Here is a 15,004-nt window from a genome sequence, read left to right as displayed (position 1 = left end):
ATTTACCACTAAATGTTAAAATAATTTCTTAGCTTGTATGAAAAATAACCAAACAATTGACATCGGTCTCGGCCCTTGTGACGCCTTTGCAGTTTGCGTAAATGAAAGATAAAAGTCTCCTTATTATACCATTGTACTTTTAAATTATAATGTTATCATTCATACTATCTTAAGTTGTTTTGTGTAGTACACGGGTTATAACTTAATAAGGTTAATAAATAAACAATTCAAAAATAAATCAACAATAAATAGATAAGGGTAAAATAGACATTTTAAGTCTGGTAAACATTTTTAGGGACAAAGCATGCACATTTTTACGATATAAAAGACAGTCTGAGTTAATTATTGAAAAATATGGACTAAACATACAGTTTAATAGTTGCATGATAGACGATTCTTGTAATTTACTCATGATTTAAATTTTGTTGATTTTGAACAATAGACAGTTTGCTCCGTCATTTTGATAGAGTAACTTTAAAAGTAATAAGGTTCCTCTTTTGTATATTGTTTCTATATTTGTTTTTGGTATTGTACAATCATTTAAATTTTGTTCTACGTCATCAATAGTTTTTTTTTATAGAATTTATTTGATTATTATCAAAAATTTTGTTCTTTATTAATATTTTTAACAAATGCAACCCAATAAAGGTCCCACATTCTCTACATCATAGCCACTAGGCAGCACATAGAGCTCTCCCTTTAGTCTTTATTCTTTTCCTTTCAGAGCAAATCTATGTTCTTGCAAATATGACGAGTAGCATTCATGAAAATACGAAAACTCAACATGCATTTTTAAATTAAAATGATACATTAACAATTCCGCATTCTCCACGTGATGACAGAATTAGCAGTGGTTCAATGCTGAATGCACAATTACAAAGAACTAGCTACCCAAAAAAAACAAAACACAGCAGCACAAAGAGACCTCATGATGTTGCATTTGTAGGTTACTACTACTACTCTTTGTTCCTAGCTGATCGATCTTTCCTATGGCCACCAAGAATACGAGATATCTGCAGACCTCTACTGAAGGCTTGATTGAAGAGCATACGTGTTTGGAACTCTGAAACAAACGGAAACCATGCAAGAAATGCAACCGGTGTGAACAGAAGCAGACCCATCACTATCTCATATCCACGTGCAAGTGTCCTCACTGATCCCCAGAATCCAGCTGTTTTCACCACCGGTTTACACGCCTGTGCAATCTGTCATCAAAATCAAACAAACACATTTCATCATCATCATTTTGTTCATATATATAAATGATAAATCAAGTATTTTTACTGACCAGTAGTAATCCCCATCCAGTAGGCATAAAGGCAAGAATGCACACAACAATGTCTTGCAGTGTCATATGAGGAAGTGCAATCAGGATCACAAGAATTGACACAAACATAATGAAGATCGCCCCTTTGATTAGCCGGAAAACAAGTTGGAATTTTGCACTGAATTTCATCCGCCCAAACGATATAGCCTGCGATCAAGATTCAAATATTCATTCTCAAATACCTAAAATACCCACATCCAAAACTATATTTTATAGTATATTTTTTTTTCATACCTTTACCACCAACAAAATTGCAAAAATGACGACCCATGATATGCCATAAACCAGGACACTCTTCTGATGCTTTGTCATACTCAAATGATAAACAAGCCCATACTGATAAATGAAAAAACGTAATGCCAACAGTATCTCAACTATAACACCACGTTTTCCAGAATATCTCAAGTGTTCCTGTTCTTCCTCCCACCATGATTCCCAACTCTTCTCAGGGGGGACTCCAATTCCACCCTGGTTGCTAATCCACTTATTCCAATCCGACCAATCATCAACAATCTTCTGCCACTCAAAACCCGAGGGATTGAACAGAAACGGAGCAAACAGCCAAGTCCCAACCATGAACCATATCGAAATGGTGATCAACAGATAAGCAACAGCTCCTCTATATGACTCACCAAATATTTGGTAAACAAGAAGCAAGATCATAAGCTCGATTCCTTTCACGAAATGACTACGGGAATAAAGCCGATAGTTTTCAGCAAATTTTGCGTGAAACACAACAAACCCACGCCCTGTTGCCCTGTACTTTGCACCTCCATGAAGCAGTGTTCTACCATAGTAGTGAGTTTTTGTTCCAAGTGAGAAGGTGAAGAAAACCGGGGCAAGTTGTAGTTGCATGAGAATGAATTCACTTAATGCAGTCCGGAAACCTCTTTCTAGACCAATTTCCATCATCATAGGTAAGGCCATTAGGAATCCGATTTGCACAAAGGATTGTGAAGCAAGAGCCACTTGAAGTGGTTTATTGTGGCGAAGGGCAGGTTGGGAAGCAAGACCTTTCTCTAGCCCACTAAGAACCATATACAGACGCCCGTAAAGGAACACATACACAGTCAATACGGTTATCTGAAAGCAAAGAGGAAAGTGTGGATGAATTTTTAGCTTCAAAGAAATGTAAAATATAAAATATGAAATGACAAATTTTTGAGTTGGTTTAATTACCAAGGTACTAAAGTAGAAACCGATTGTGGTGAAGTAACATGATAACATTCTGAAAAAGTCGAATCGGTGTCCGAGTCGATATAGGTCACGGCTAAGAGTTTGTTCCCCATTTCCGTTAGCAATTTTGGCCTCGAATAAAGAGATTTGATTTAGACCCACATCTCTTCCTTTACCAACTTGTATGTATTCATGATGTGTCACATTTCCTTCACGAAGTGTAGAATTGAAACCTGTGTATACATACAAAAGCAAGAAAGAGAAATGAGGTGAGTTTAAGAAAAACAATTGGTGTAAGAAGAGATAATGTTGAGTTTGAAAATACCAGCAAAAATGTCCTCGCTTAGGTTTATGATCTTTGAGGCTTTGCTGACACCTCCTCTTGTAAGGTGAAAGAGTCTATCGAAAACATCTGGATGACCATAGTGAAAACGAACTCTGGAGGGAGGAGTCAAAGTGTAAAATTAGGGTAGGTGCAAAAGGAGAGATTTATTTAGGGTTTGAGGATTTTAGATAGAACTTACTTCAAAGGGTTGGCTAACAATCTCTGACCAATTGTTACAAAACTTGTTTCCTGATTAGACATGAACCATGCAAGAGAAGAAACACTGCCAGTGAAAATATGCTCCCTCAGTCCCAATATTGTAGGGTACCTCACATCGTCATGTTTTTTCAAAAATTCTTGGAGCAAGTTCCTCATTTTTAAGGCCTCTTCCATGTAATTGTCCTACAAAAGAAAGATTCTTTTATTTATAATTTTATATTCACATAAAGGAAATAAAGTAAAAGTTTGATGGCAATGCATGCATACCTGGTTCATGTCAATTGTCTGCAAGCCCTCTCCACGTGTGAAGATGATAGCATGATTCTGATTCTCAGGCTTTCCTTCTCCCAATATTGCAGGTCCAGGCAATTTTATCCTATAAATAACCTGCACATTCAGATCACATTTATTAATTTTTTTACAAATAAAATTGAACAGAAAAAAAGTGTTGGTGTTTTACCTGATCCAAGTTTTGGCCTGTTTCGGAAGCATTAGAATTTGGCATGGCTTTGACTAAAGCAGAGTAATAAACCTTGTTGTTTATTTTTTTAGTTGTGTCTTTACTCGGCTCCTCAACCTCATCAATGTATGCTACACGCAGAGATGGATACTCTGTCATGAGCCTCAGGACATTCTGTGCACGAGCATCCCCAGATCGCTTTTGAATACCATATTGTTGGCATGACACCACATATGTAAACTTCATATCAGCTACAGCTTGGCACTGGGCCCACAATGACCTTTCTCCCTTCATCTGATCTTCATTCAATTCAATCGCCTTGTACCCTTCCATCAGATCTGAATATCAAACAACAACATCAACACCAAACTGAATTATCTAATGTTAACTTAAAACGTTGCATTTTTCATGGTTGAAAATCAAAATAGCATACATACCATCATCTTTAGCCATATCAAGGAAAGCCTGAAGCTCCAAGGCTTTACGATAATACATCATTCCCCGAACTGTCATACATTATGGAGAATTAGATTAGTCATTAGTCCAACCAAATGGATGCTGGCAACTTATTAGGTCAAACTTACCAGTCTTGGTCAAGGTTTGACCTCTGTATGAAGCCCAGAGACGTAGTTGATCCTCTAACTCGTTGTTTCCTTTTAGGTCATGTTCATTTTCACAACCCATTCTCTCAAGAAAGTTGTTCCACTCATCTGTAGGTCAACACCAGTCAATGATTTATATATAGACATACATACACATCCAAAGCACTAACCACCTGATTATATATTACAAACCTGGGAAAATCTTTTGTAGATAGAAGAGGATTGACACCCCATCCTCATTTTGGACTTCTAAATCATGCAATGAAAACAGAACCTCCTCCGTGTAATAAGGAGTGAGGACACTACACAAAAAAAACAAACAAACATATTATCATCTTTATATGATATCAACTTCAGTTGAAAAATAACAACTTCACATTTTCACACAAGACTTACGAGAAGGAAAGCATATTGCGAACTTTGGGTGCTGATGGCATGTCCATAAACAATGAATTGGAGAAGAAGGATATTCGTCTTCTAGCTTCCAAGTTTGATGGCACATCCATGGCAGACTCCTTCACTGTAAGCAATAAGTACAACCTATTGATCTGCAAAATAGACATCAAGAATCCAATATAAAAACCTCAAATTTTAAAAAATCAATTTGTTGTTAGGAGTTAGGTCTTAGAATTACTTTCTCCTTCCAAGCTTCTGATTCTGGAGCTGGGAACATGATTGCTCCTGCAGGTGCAAATAACTGGTACTGTTCATCCGCATCATAGCCTGGTCCATCCAAACTATATACCAAAAAAAGGACAGATATAAGACACAATATAAGAATGAACACAAGGTGAAAGAAAGAGAAAGGAATTTTACTTAGGAAACTGATCTTCCATTATGTCTCTTGTCACAACTTCATGCATATCCTGGAAAAGGATTACAACTTGATCCCGGTCCTCTTGCTTATTTGTTAACTGTGAATACCAACCAAACCCCGCATTGTGTTGTTAGCTACTTCAAACATCATAAAAACTTACGTCAAAAAATCATATATATATACCAAGTAATTGATAAGCTTGACAACGTGGTCATAGAGGATAGGTAGAGCACTCATTTTGAATTCTCTCACTATATCTCCTTCATCAATATGTTTGTCAACTTCCTCAAATATATCATTGATAACCCTGAAAAGAAAAACCGATTTTATGCTAAATGGAAAAGAAAAACAGAATGACAAAATCTTGTTTCATGTGAGAATTGAACTTACTTCTGCTCTCGTCTTCCACGAACCAAAAACTTAATGATATTGCGGAAGGAAGCATAGCATTCACGAACAGCACAAGACATGTAATTATCATTCTCGATTCTCTTTTTCAGCTCACGATCTTTCCCATTGCTGTCTTTTGCCATATCCAATGCAATAGGAATCTATATAGTAATTAGAAAAACAATAAATAATTCCCATTCCCCAAAAAAAATTAAGAGTTAATGATTGTGTACTAGTAGATTACCATGCTAGCTAACAGAAAAGGAGGCCACTGTATTAGGTCCAACTCTCGGTCTGCCCAATATGGAACAAGCAAGAGGTTCATCTCCCTGTCATTAATAAGATCTTCCTCTCTGAAACTTGTGATGATTTTGTTCCATAACTGAGCAAATCTTGCAGCTTCTTTCCCTTTATGGGAGGAGATCTGCATCCCAGTAACAACAACAACATCATACTCTTAACTCTTAACTCTTAACTTACAACTAACTAACAGAATCCATCAGTTCAAACAGATGGAATATAAACTTACTGCTTCATAATTACGAGATAAGGTAGCTTTAAGTCCTTTCTTTTTCACTGTATCACTTTTCTCAGGTGGAATTAAACAGCCATTAAACGCACCAGGTAACGACTCAAAACGTGATCTCAACATTCCTAAAGTTCGAATCTGCAAACAGTATATTCTTATTAAGATCATTACATAAAGGACGAAAATGTCTTTTTCAAATAGAGATACAAAAAGTTTGACAAACCTCTCCAAGACGACGGAATGCACCATACACACCTCCAAATAATGTAGAGAATATAGCATACCAGATTTGGGTATCCATAAAATACACCTGTATAAATTCCAAGTGTTAACAAAAAGACAAAAGAGAAGGGTACAACTGTACAAGTACAACTAAAGGAAGAAATGTAATCCTACAAGAATGATTGGAGCCCAAAGTGCCACCACCACACCAATATTGTTCCTAGCTGCAAAATTCACATAAGTTGGTTTCAGAAAAGAAAAAGGAAAAAAGTAATTGAAATTTTGAAATCATCATTCATTGTTACCCTGGGGGAAGAACTCATGCCAAGCATAGGTATTGATATGAACACTCATGATAGCTTTTGTAGGACTCACTAGTGGTTGTATCTGCAACAATAGTTTATAGCTTTCAATGCTTACAAAAGACAACATGTTTTTAAATATCGCATCAAGATCATAATACAAGGAGAGAACAGAACCTCTAAATAGTAACTGAATGCCAGCTTCGTAATAATGAGCAGAATCCAAAACGTCGTGTACCTGAAATTTTGAACCAATATCCATCATATCATATGTATCTCTCAACCAACTATGCATATAAATTAATCTTTTAAAATCATACTTGAAAAGAGAAAATGTGCTCTCATGCATTCCCCTTCCAACATAAAGCCGAGGCTGAGACCACCACATCATGAGCATGACAATTCTGTAGTCTGAACTCTCAAGGTAACGCCTTATAAAGGGGAACAAAAACAACACAGCAGCAAGCATGTTGGGTGACAAGTAGGCAACAACAGCCAAAATGAACAATGATGGGGAACCTGAGCTGTTCCCAAACCACCCTTTAATGGTCTGAGCCAATCCTTCTGGATCTTTTGATGTATAAGCATAAGTAACAGGTAAGACTATAACCCATGCAGCAGCTGTTACAACCTTCAAAACGTATCTTAGCTTCACATAGAAGGGCATTGCTTGTCTTGCCTTCCAATTTAGCACCACATCAAGAACAGCTGAAAAAAAAAAAAAAAGTTTAATCACTCTATAACATCACATATAGTTGTTGTATGTTATATTTGCACTTGCATACCTTGACCAAGTTTCAATATTGAAGCAGTTATAAAGACACTCAATACTTTCTTAAAAACATCAGAATCAAATATTTTGGTCGGGTTTCCATCGCCATTCCAAGCAACAATAATCATAGCCTTCAAAAGGAACAAACTGTTATCCATCTTGAAATGAACAATAATAGTAGTATTAACTAAAAACATCTGTAATTACAATAAAAGTTACCTGTAAGCATAATATAAAGAAACTCCACATTCTGTCAAAGCTTCTAAAAACATGCCAATATGATCGTATCTCAACAAAATTCACTTTAGCAGCCCTTCGACCTCCAGATGATTTTCCATCCTAAATTATCACACAATCATTTAGCATTTATGTCATAATCATCCAAAGATATGAAAAGAGCATTATTGATATAACTTACCCCATTTTTATCAGACTCGTTGGACTTCATGGGCCCACAGAAAAAATCAGAATCAGCACGCATTGGCCAGCCTAACCGGAAACAATCTACTGACCTGAAAAGCTCAAAAAGTTTTTCAGTAATAAACTAATTATAAAACATAACACCAACAATATCTTAATATTCTAACAAACTACAAATCTATCAAATCTTACCAGAAATATTCATTTAGATCATCATAGTTTCTCCACTGGGAATGTTTAGATTTCCCTACTTTGCTCCAGGCAGCTTCCTGTGGAACAGCACCCATGAGATAACAACAAACATTACAAGAAAAAAAAAAATGAGGCAAACTGAGTGTTTTTAATTAATACCTGTGCTATGACATCATAAATAGGAGAAACCACTTTTGTCAAGAAAGCCTCTTCATCTCCTCCATAAGCTGGTTTCACATTCTCACCAGTCATTGGACTGACATTACCAGCTAGCATTCCATATAGTTCAAAAGCCATCTACAAAATATAAAATAGTGTCAATTCATGGAAATTGTCCCAAAAGCAAATTAAATGTTCCTAATGAAAGCATTAGCATACATGATGATAGATGTAGCAGAGGCACTCGGGCATGAATCTCAAATTTGCAGCCTCTCCCCATATAAGAAGATATAAGCCCATGTATAACAATTTACGCTGTTGAACTTCTTGTTGTATTGTTGGCAACCAAAGACTACTCTTTCTGTCCAAATACTTGCACCATTTCTTGTAGTTCTTGAAAAGTTTCTTCATCACTTCATTCAATGCACGTTCATCCAACTTGGGCTGTTGATCAGGTTTTGGAATTTGGCGAATATGAACATTTGCAAGCAATAAAATTAGATGCTCCCGTTGATTTGCCACATTATCTTTCTGGAACCCAAACATAGCTTGAAGCCAATCTAGAATGTCCTCTTCATTTTTCTTCTTGTATTCCCTAGGCCATGGAAGACCCCTTGTGTTACGAAGAGCAACAACAGCAGCTTGAATCTGTAAACAAAGTAAGCAGCTTTATAAGAAAATTATTGAGAATGATACAGAAGAAAAAAATGGATGGAAGTTGTAAATGCACCTCTGGGAATATCATAATAGCCTGATTGGCACTATCGGGATCAAGAGGTAGAATATTGTAGGGGAGATAGATCTCTGTCTTCTGTGCAACTTTATCATGTGTTTCCAGAATCTGTGAAGCAGTTCATGAAAGAGAGTATATAAATCAGGAGAGTAAAAGAAAACAAAGACACAATAATGTAGGAAAAGATTCATCAAGAAACAAGTATGAAATTTTCATTTGTACACACCTCGCGATCAACCTCCACTGATTGTGTCTGATTAACAGCTTTTAAAACCTCAAAGAGAACATTAGCGGTTTGGTATGCTTTGGTAAGCTGAGCACTGAACAACAATATGAACTTTAAGTACAGAAAAAGAAGAAAAATATGTGATGCTTAACAGTTACAGGCTTACAGCCACTTGGCATCTTATAAAAACTCACCGGTCTGCCTTATCAGCAGCACTTTGCAAAGCTTGAATGTACTTTGAGTAGTAATGTCTGTAAAAACTCTGCATTTCACGTGCATCACTTTTCTTCATTCTCCCGATTAAGGTTGGATCATTTTCCTGATCAAAATGAAAGAGGATTCTTCATTGATTGAAATGACAAACAGAAAAAGGAACTTGAGGCCATCATTGCATCAGTGAAGTTGTTTCCCAACAACCCAAAACACCATTAGAGAGTACTTACCCTTTCAAGCCTCTGAAGAAGGGCAGTTTTGAATTGACGAACACCCCGTCCACTAGAAGTAGGATCCAACCTATGAGCTTTCTCAAATGCATAAAATCGACCTGCAGAAGAACCATGACTATGGCATCAGTTCTCTAAAAGACTATAATTTCCCAGATTCACAAAAAATATATACTTTTTAAGTTAAAATAAACTGTTTTTCTTACTCATTACCACTACAGTTAACCCACATTGATCAAATACCCATCAGATTAGGCATAAAACTATCAAGAGCTAGACAACACTTGGCGATTCAACTCAATTAAAAGAACATAGAGAGAACATAAAAGACGACCCTGGTGCAAAAAGAATCATAAGAGGCTAGGACGAGATTAGGGAGGGAAGTGCGAAGTCTTTCTAAGCAAATTCCCCTTCCGATTTTGCATATGGTCACAAAATTGAAGTAAAAACACAGTAAACTCCGCTACTCCTAATCAAGCTCAACGTAAACTTAACTGCAGGTATAGCATTGTTAACAGTTTTTACACAATTGTGTCTGGAGTGGTTCAGAACTTACAAAGATAAGCAACCCTGGGGTTACTAGGCTCGACTTCATTAGCCACACGAAGAATAGGAGCAATCTCGACCAACGACGAGGGAACCACCTCACTATCAAATATCGACTCTCCGAGATTCCCTGCTGTCTGTGTCCGCATGATCCGCCGCTGCGGCGGCGGCGGTTGATCCGACGGACCACTGCCTCCACCTCTCGACGTCATTTTTCTTCACTCTCAAACCACCAACTCAAATACAGCAACCGTGCTCCAACATTAAACTTCAAACCCACTTCAAGATCAACAAATAAAAAGCCGAGAACTTTAAAGTTCACACATTTAATTTATTTTTTATTTTTTTAAAAAAAGAAACTTACAAATACCCAAAAACGGCAAAATACGAAGAGATTAACACAAACAAATGATGTTTTCTAGTTACATTCGTCTACTTGTGGTTTGATTCAGCGAATGTAGCAAACCCTAGGAGAGAGAGAAAAGGGTGAGATTAGAGAGACGGTGGTGGTGGGATGGGAGTGTGTACTGCAACTTTAAGCTACTTAGAAAGAAAGAAAGCACCGCTCTAGAGAGAGAAATGGAGCCAAAAATAAAAATAAAATATTTAATCTGGAGTTTACTGTTGGTGAGCTACGACAATGGGCTTTGTTTTTCTAACAAATTACATATGTGCCATTGAGGATTTTTTGGCACCGTTGTCCTCTAGCATTTACGTATTTTCCATTTAAACCAACTTAAATATACGTATTTCATCATTATTACGCTTCCCAAAGGTAATATAATTTCCTACTCTATAAAAATATACAAATTCTTTTTTCAATTTGATTTTTGGTTGCATCTTATTTGAGCGATGTTTCAATTGACTTTGGTTATCAAATATTTTTACTAAGCCATATTGATAAATGGTTAAGGTTTGTCAACATATTAAAAAAAAAACTTTAACTGAATAAAAAAAAGTATGTCTACCCTTAAAATAGTTAAGATATCTAAATAATATGTTATAATTATACATTATCTTTGATCTTTGATATTTCATTTGATTAAATCTTAAAAGATTTGGTTAGAGATATGCAAGTTATTTGATATCGAAATTGCTATAATCAAATCTATAAAAGACAGTATCTATCATGTTACTCAAGTGTTGTTTATTAAATAACAAATATACAGCAGTATCCTATCTTAAAATAACTATGTGTTTCATAAAATAATTTTCCTAAAATGGCATAAATATCAATTTAATGGGCCATTTTGTGTTAAACTTGGTTGTGGTTGAGATGGGTTTTTGGGTCCTAAATCAGGGATGTTATTGCTGTGGGGTTTTGCTTTACAAGGGTGGTTTCGTCATATTTTTAATTAATATGAGCGTAAAAACAGAAAGAGACATGGGCATTTTTGGAAACTAGGAAATGCAAAAAAGTCAGATTCGCTAAAATCCAAAATCCTGCATCCAAAAAGCAACAAAAAATTAAAAAGTAGCCGTTTTAAATTTACCCTTTAATCTAATTTCTTTTTAACATTATTTCAGTAATAGCCCCTATCTTTTACGATAAAAAGCAAAAACTACCCATAAATACAGATGATTGGGAGTTTGGTTTTATCTTCTTTTCCAAACTTCCATAGTATTTCACTAGTAGTATTTATTTTCTCATATATATATATATATATATATATATATATATATATATATATATATATATATATATATATAGAGAGAGAGAGAGAGAGAGAGAGAGTTCAAATGTTTATAGCAACTATTGTGTGCATGAATGCACCAATAGAAATTGAAGAATAATTAAATAATTAAAAAATTGAATAAGGGTAATTATGTAACTTTAAAATGATAATTAAAATAAAATCCCTTAATTAATGGGAATTACCATAAAAATCTCTTTGACCAACTACTTAACCCTAGCCCTAAATCTAACTCATTATTGTTTCTAATCCACGGCTTCTGCTTCTTCTTCTACAATCAATCGATCGTTGGGCTGAAGGCAGTCAGGTTTATTTCTTAACTCATCTTCACGCCAATCATACCGCTAGCTTGTCTTCTCGTTGGAAGAAAGGTCCACTATTCTGTTCTTCCATCACTGCTAAGCTTTTCTCCCCCAAATTTCCCGGTTTCGATCTCTTATTGCTTCGAGTTCTCGAAATTGGACAATGGTACTCGTTATCTTTGGTTTCATTGTGGTCTGGCTTGGAAACTAGGGTTGAAGTTATAGCCATTGATGCCAATCATTGCCCCGGTTAGTCTGATTTGGATTTGATTCAATTCATTGCTCGTCACTTTTTTTATTTCAATTTCTCAATACATTATGTTCATTATTGAATGAGTGCTTGATTTATACTTTGACTTCCAATTAAAAGTTACCAGTGGTGAACTATGCAACTGAATAACATGGTAATGTATTCTGGAGTCTGGACCATTTTGTTTGGGCAGGATGATTTACTAGTTGAGGTATAATTGATTTTGATTTTGGTTTTTTCGTCTCAAAGCTCTTGTTTAATATGCTTGAACTTTTGACAGTTTTCATTTTGACGTTTCTTTGACAGATAAATTGAAAAGTTTTGTTTGGTGATAGATTGAAGGTTTTTTTGAATAAACTGTAACTGGAACTGCTTCAAGCACTACTTGAATCCAAAGATTTAGCAACTTTATCCTTTCCCTCCATATCTCCCTGCATATGTCAAATATGTAACTGATGCAAGTTCTTGAGTTTCTTGTATAGATTGATATGTAACATTTATATTCAAAAGTTTTGTTGTTTCTTTGATTCGAGTTATTCTTTTTGTATGTGGCAGGTGCAGTTATGTATCTATTCTGTGGTGATTTGGGGAACATGCTTTACACTGGTGATTTTCGTTGGGAAGTATCAAGTAAAATTTCAGAGATGGGAAAGAACATATTCATTTCCATATAGGGAAGTTGCTGCTCAGCAGGTGATGTTCTGTTGTTATTAGAGTAAATTACAAAAGTGGTCCCTGACTTTAGCTGATTTCTTGCAATTTTGATTCCAAAAAGTTTTTTCTTGCAATTTTGATCCTTACTTGAGTTTTCTATTAACTTTTTTCCCCTTGTTCCAAGTAAAATGATTATATTTTATTCTGCAAGAATAGTTTATTCTGTAAGAATATTTTTGTTGTATTATGAAAGAATTGCAATTAATTATTTGTATGCTTAAGGTGCAGTTGTTAGGATGATGCAGGAATGATGAGGAAACTTGTGAAAAAAAGATATATGATACTTCATTCTCAAAGAATGAAGAAAAACAACAATATTCTTTCAGAATTTCAAGATTCAACATCCAAAAACAGCAATATTCTTTCAGAATTCAAGAAGAAAACATGGCACACGATAGTATTCTAGCGGAATGTTGTTATTTTTTTTTTTAAGAATGTTATTCATTTTTGTTTATATTCTTTTAGAATTTTTATAACTATATTAAAATGTATAAGACTTTTAGTCTGTAAGAATATGTATGAATTTGTATTTAAGTTCGGATGTATAAAAATATATTAGAATGTTTGTTATTTGAACATCTTATTTATGAATTTTGTTTTTCTTCAGTAATATTATATTAGAATACAATTCTGAAAGAGTATCATTCTAACAAAAAAATATTTTGATTGAATAAAATCGGTAAAAATTGAAATTGAATTAATTAAAAAATTCAGATTTTTTTTTTAAATTAGGAGAATTAATCATTCCTAAAAATCCGAAAATTTCCTTTTATAAATGTAGTTAATTGTCCAAAATACCCTTTTGATAAAAATTGTGCGATTATATGATACATGCTACCCTATTGTAATATCATAGACCCTCAGATCATGATTGTTGATTCTATTCATCCGATGGTCCAAATATGTGCATTCTGGCACACAATAGTTACTGGAAACAATATAACCTAACCATATATATATATATATATATATATATATATATATATATATATATATTAAATGGATAATGACTTGAGAGAATAACAAACTTTTAATTTTATTCACATTTAATCATTGAATTTTTTGTGCTTGATTTATCCTTGAATTATTTGAAATTGTTCATATTTTACCCTTATGATCGGTTAAAATGTGAATAATTTCGAGATAAATCAAGTACGAAAAAAAATTAATGATTAAATATGAACAAAATTGAAAGTTTGGTACCTTTTCAATATGAAGGTGTAACGACCCAAAAACAATGATTTTTGTTTCAATGTGAAGGTTCTAACCGGTCATAAGGGTAAAATGTGAATAATTTTAAATAATGCAAGGGTAAATCAAGCACGAATAAAATTCAGTGACTAAATATGCAAAATCAATATTACATATGTCAATGGCTTTTTGGTACGATGAAACTCGTAATCACAAAGATATATAATATAACAGGAAAATATCATACCATCTCGGGAACTCATCATGTTTGTTTTCACCTATTTAACTTTTTTGTGCAAAAAGTGAATAAAGTATAAAGTCACTAGTTGAAATTATCTATTGACCCTTGATAGAAGGTTTTGTTGCCAAAAAAAACAAAACAAACAGGTGAGGTGATGCCTACTCATTGCTTGAGTGGCGGCTGAGGTGGATGCATACTCACCATAATCAACAATCATCATTGTCGTCATAACCCTACCAATCAACGCCATCAACCGACTCCACCGCTCTACCACCACTATTACTTATGTGAAATTTACTCTCTATTATGGATATAAAGAGATGTCTACCATTATTGTTGAGTGAGTGAAGGTTGATAGGAAAACTAGAACATAGGCGGCGAGGAATGAGTCGATACAAGGCTGATTAGGGGAAAAAATAACAACATAGAATGGCTACATTAATAATGAATCGAATCTAAAGAACCTAGAAATCAGAATTCATCAAAGAATCGAGCATTAATCATCAATCGTCAAAGAGCCAATAAATCATAAATCCTTGTTTTTATATTTGGTATTCGAAGCTTAAAACAACCCATAAATCGTCAAAGATTTAAATAAATCTTCAAAGCTTCTCATAAATCTTTAAATAAGATCGGACCCAAAAAAGCTTACATTCATCTTTTCTCAAAAATCGTAAAGATTCAAACAAGAATCAAACCCAAAAATGCTTCAAACAAAATCGGATTCAAAATGCTTCAGAGCTTCAAACAAG

The 15,004-nt window shown here is 34.6% G+C and overlaps 1 protein-coding gene across 2 annotated transcripts; it reads right to left on the bottom strand.

The window, feature by feature from the left end:
• Positions 1-770: 770 nt before the first annotated feature.
• LOC145087991 (callose synthase 3-like) lies at positions 771-10,406 on the bottom strand. Of its 2 annotated transcripts, none has more exons than XM_079026162.1 (35): positions 10,225-10,406; positions 9,871-10,139; positions 9,315-9,415; positions 9,066-9,190; positions 8,872-8,965; positions 8,643-8,753; positions 8,132-8,560; positions 7,913-8,050; positions 7,754-7,830; positions 7,560-7,653; positions 7,361-7,480; positions 7,155-7,272; positions 6,690-7,077; positions 6,547-6,607; positions 6,373-6,454; positions 6,242-6,291; positions 6,069-6,155; positions 5,846-5,983; positions 5,561-5,740; positions 5,317-5,477; positions 5,110-5,233; positions 4,926-5,023; positions 4,744-4,846; positions 4,506-4,657; positions 4,302-4,411; positions 4,092-4,217; positions 3,945-4,013; positions 3,508-3,845; positions 3,315-3,434; positions 3,028-3,230; positions 2,829-2,941; positions 2,507-2,736; positions 1,562-2,410; positions 1,289-1,474; positions 771-1,205 (listed from the first exon to the last, which is right to left on the bottom strand). In XM_079026162.1, the coding sequence occupies exons 2-35, from the start codon at positions 10,070-10,072 to the stop codon at positions 957-959; spliced, it is 5,826 nt and encodes a 1,941-aa protein (XP_078882288.1). In that variant the 5' UTR covers positions 10,073-10,139; positions 10,225-10,406; the 3' UTR covers positions 771-956. The 2 variants fall into 2 exon arrangements, with proteins under 2 accessions (XP_078882288.1, XP_078882289.1); XM_079026163.1 differs by having other exon boundaries at positions 10,231-10,406.
• Positions 10,407-15,004: the final 4,598 nt, after the last annotated feature.

Source organism: Lactuca serriola, chromosome 2 (genome assembly GCF_051521515.1).
Source record: "Lactuca serriola cultivar US96UC23 chromosome 2, Lser_US96UC23_V15, whole genome shotgun sequence".
Classification (NCBI taxonomy): Eukaryota; Viridiplantae; Streptophyta; class Magnoliopsida; order Asterales; family Asteraceae; genus Lactuca; species Lactuca serriola.
Note: the sequence above shows the minus strand (reverse complement) of the source record. Positions and strands in the feature narration are given on the sequence as shown.